The 1871-nt window shown below is 55.7% G+C and overlaps 1 protein-coding gene across 1 annotated transcript in view; it reads right to left on the bottom strand.

The window, feature by feature from the left end:
• Window positions 1–63: 63 nt before the first annotated feature.
• The window catches only part of Tubgcp5 (tubulin gamma complex associated protein 5), a 33452-nt gene continuing 31644 nt past the window's right edge, over window positions 64–1871 (bottom strand). The window contains exons 21-22 of the mRNA XM_023704658.1: window positions 1297–1397; window positions 64–264 (exon numbers count right to left, since the gene is read on the bottom strand). Of these exons, the coding sequence (XP_023560426.1) occupies window positions 218–264; window positions 1297–1397 (148 nt within the window). The 3' untranslated portion in view covers window positions 64–217. The remainder of the gene's footprint in view (window positions 265–1296; window positions 1398–1871) is intronic.

Consider the following 1871-nt stretch of genomic DNA (forward strand, 5'->3'; position numbering starts at 1 on the left):
GCCCTGAGCTATCTTCCTGGCCTTTACATCTTTTTTAAACAGGGTCTCACCGTGTAGCCCAGACGGGCCTCAAGCTTGGGCGATCCTCCTGCCTCAGCCTCTTGAGTGCTGAGATGCAGGTGTGTCCCCAATGCCCGGCTGCTATTCCGCTTCAGCTACGTATGCGAGGAGTGCTCATGCGTGAGGATGAAACCTCAGGATGTCACACTGCAGATACTTAATTCTGCTCCATGCCAGCCATGAGTGACAGTGCCAGAGATTCCACTGTGAGAAAAAAGTTAAAAAAAAAAAAATAGGTTGAATCGTACTAAAATGTATGCACATGGCTGTAATATTCAAAACTGCAAAGTATTATGTAGTTTGTTTGGAGACAAGGGCTTGCTGTGCAGTTCAGGCTGGCCTTCAACTCACTCTGGAGCCCAGGCTGGTCTTGAATGCACTGCAACCTCCTGCATCGGCCTCCCAAGAGCTGGGATTGCAGGCATGCAGGTGTCTGAAATGTGTAATAAACATGACTGTCTACTCTGAGAAATATAAACTGAAAATGCCAGTATGAGTCATTTCATTTTCAGATAGGTCTGTTGTTTGGGTTTTTTGCGGAAGCAGGGTTTGAACTCAGGACTCAGCGCTTGCCCGGAGTCCAGCACCTATTCCACTGAGCTATCTCCTCGGCCCCTCAGATTGTTCCGATTCTGAAGCCACTCGGCTATTTTGCGGAGGCACGCCTGTCCCACTCCGGATCATAAACTCCGGACCCAGCACTCGTGGCTCGCGTCCAGCGCGAGAGCCGCCAGGCGCCTCGGGGCGTCGTACCCACTAAGAACGCAGAGCCCTAAACCTGCGCACAGCACAGCGAGCGTTCAGGCCCAGGCGCTCCGTGGAGCGCAGACCGGCAGCGCCTTCTCAGAACGCGTCTGCGAGCTCTCTGCTCACTGCAGTCAGGCGCGGGCTCGGGGCTTTGGAGCTGCTGAACCGAGGGAATCCTGTCTTTTGGGCGGGAGCACTTCCGAGGCGTGGCGAGGGAGAGGCCAGACTGCTCTGCCAGCTCATCTTGCAGGACCAGGAGGCCACGGGTGTAGCCGATGGCCCCTCGAGAGCGAGACTTCAGTGCCACCGCGTCTGCCGTGCGACCATCCCCTCCCTGTAACCCTGGCAAAGCAGGCTGCCCAAGTGCTGAGGCTTTTCCGCGGGGAACGGTGGGAAGCCTGCACTGCTCCTCACGTGGCCAGCAGGACAGGACACACAGCCCTTGCTGGCAGGAGACACGCCGCAGGACACTCAACCTGACGTACTCACAGTGGGGGAAGGATCCTCTGCACACGGCTTTGTTCAAGATGGTCACAAGAAACATGTGGCAGTTCTTAAAATCCGACTCCATCTGCTCTATGGACCCCATCCTAGGAAGGAAGGGGGCTGCAGAGTCAGTCAGCGCCGGGCTAGCAGGCCGCGACACACCTTTGCGGTACTACCAAACATACTCTGTCACTATTTAAAATCCTGAATCTGAGGATTATAAAACAAATAAATACAAAATATCCTGCTTTAAGATAAAAGGTCCAGTGAGACAGAAAGCCATGCTTGCTTTCTCCTGCATTTGGCTGCGGCAGGCTCTCCCTACGCAGCTCGGACCCATAGTCATCCTCCTCTCTGCCTGCCGGCGCTGGGACTGCAGGTGCGCGCCAGCCCTGGCCCGCTCAGCCTGCCCCGCGGGGTTGGCCCAGCATGCGGCCGCGGTCCGGCCACCGCCTCAGCTCGAGCTCGCTTTAGTCCACCGAGCCGTCTTGTCGGCCGCAAAGCCAGGCCTTTTCACAGTATTTACTTGTTGTCGCACCCTATCAAAACTGACTCCATTTTGTCGCCCTTTTAACCTC

The sequence above is a fragment of the Octodon degus genome, unplaced genomic scaffold, assembly GCF_000260255.1.
Source record: "Octodon degus isolate 3935 unplaced genomic scaffold, OctDeg1.0 scaffold00199, whole genome shotgun sequence".
NCBI classification, from domain to species: Eukaryota; Metazoa; Chordata; class Mammalia; order Rodentia; family Octodontidae; genus Octodon; species Octodon degus.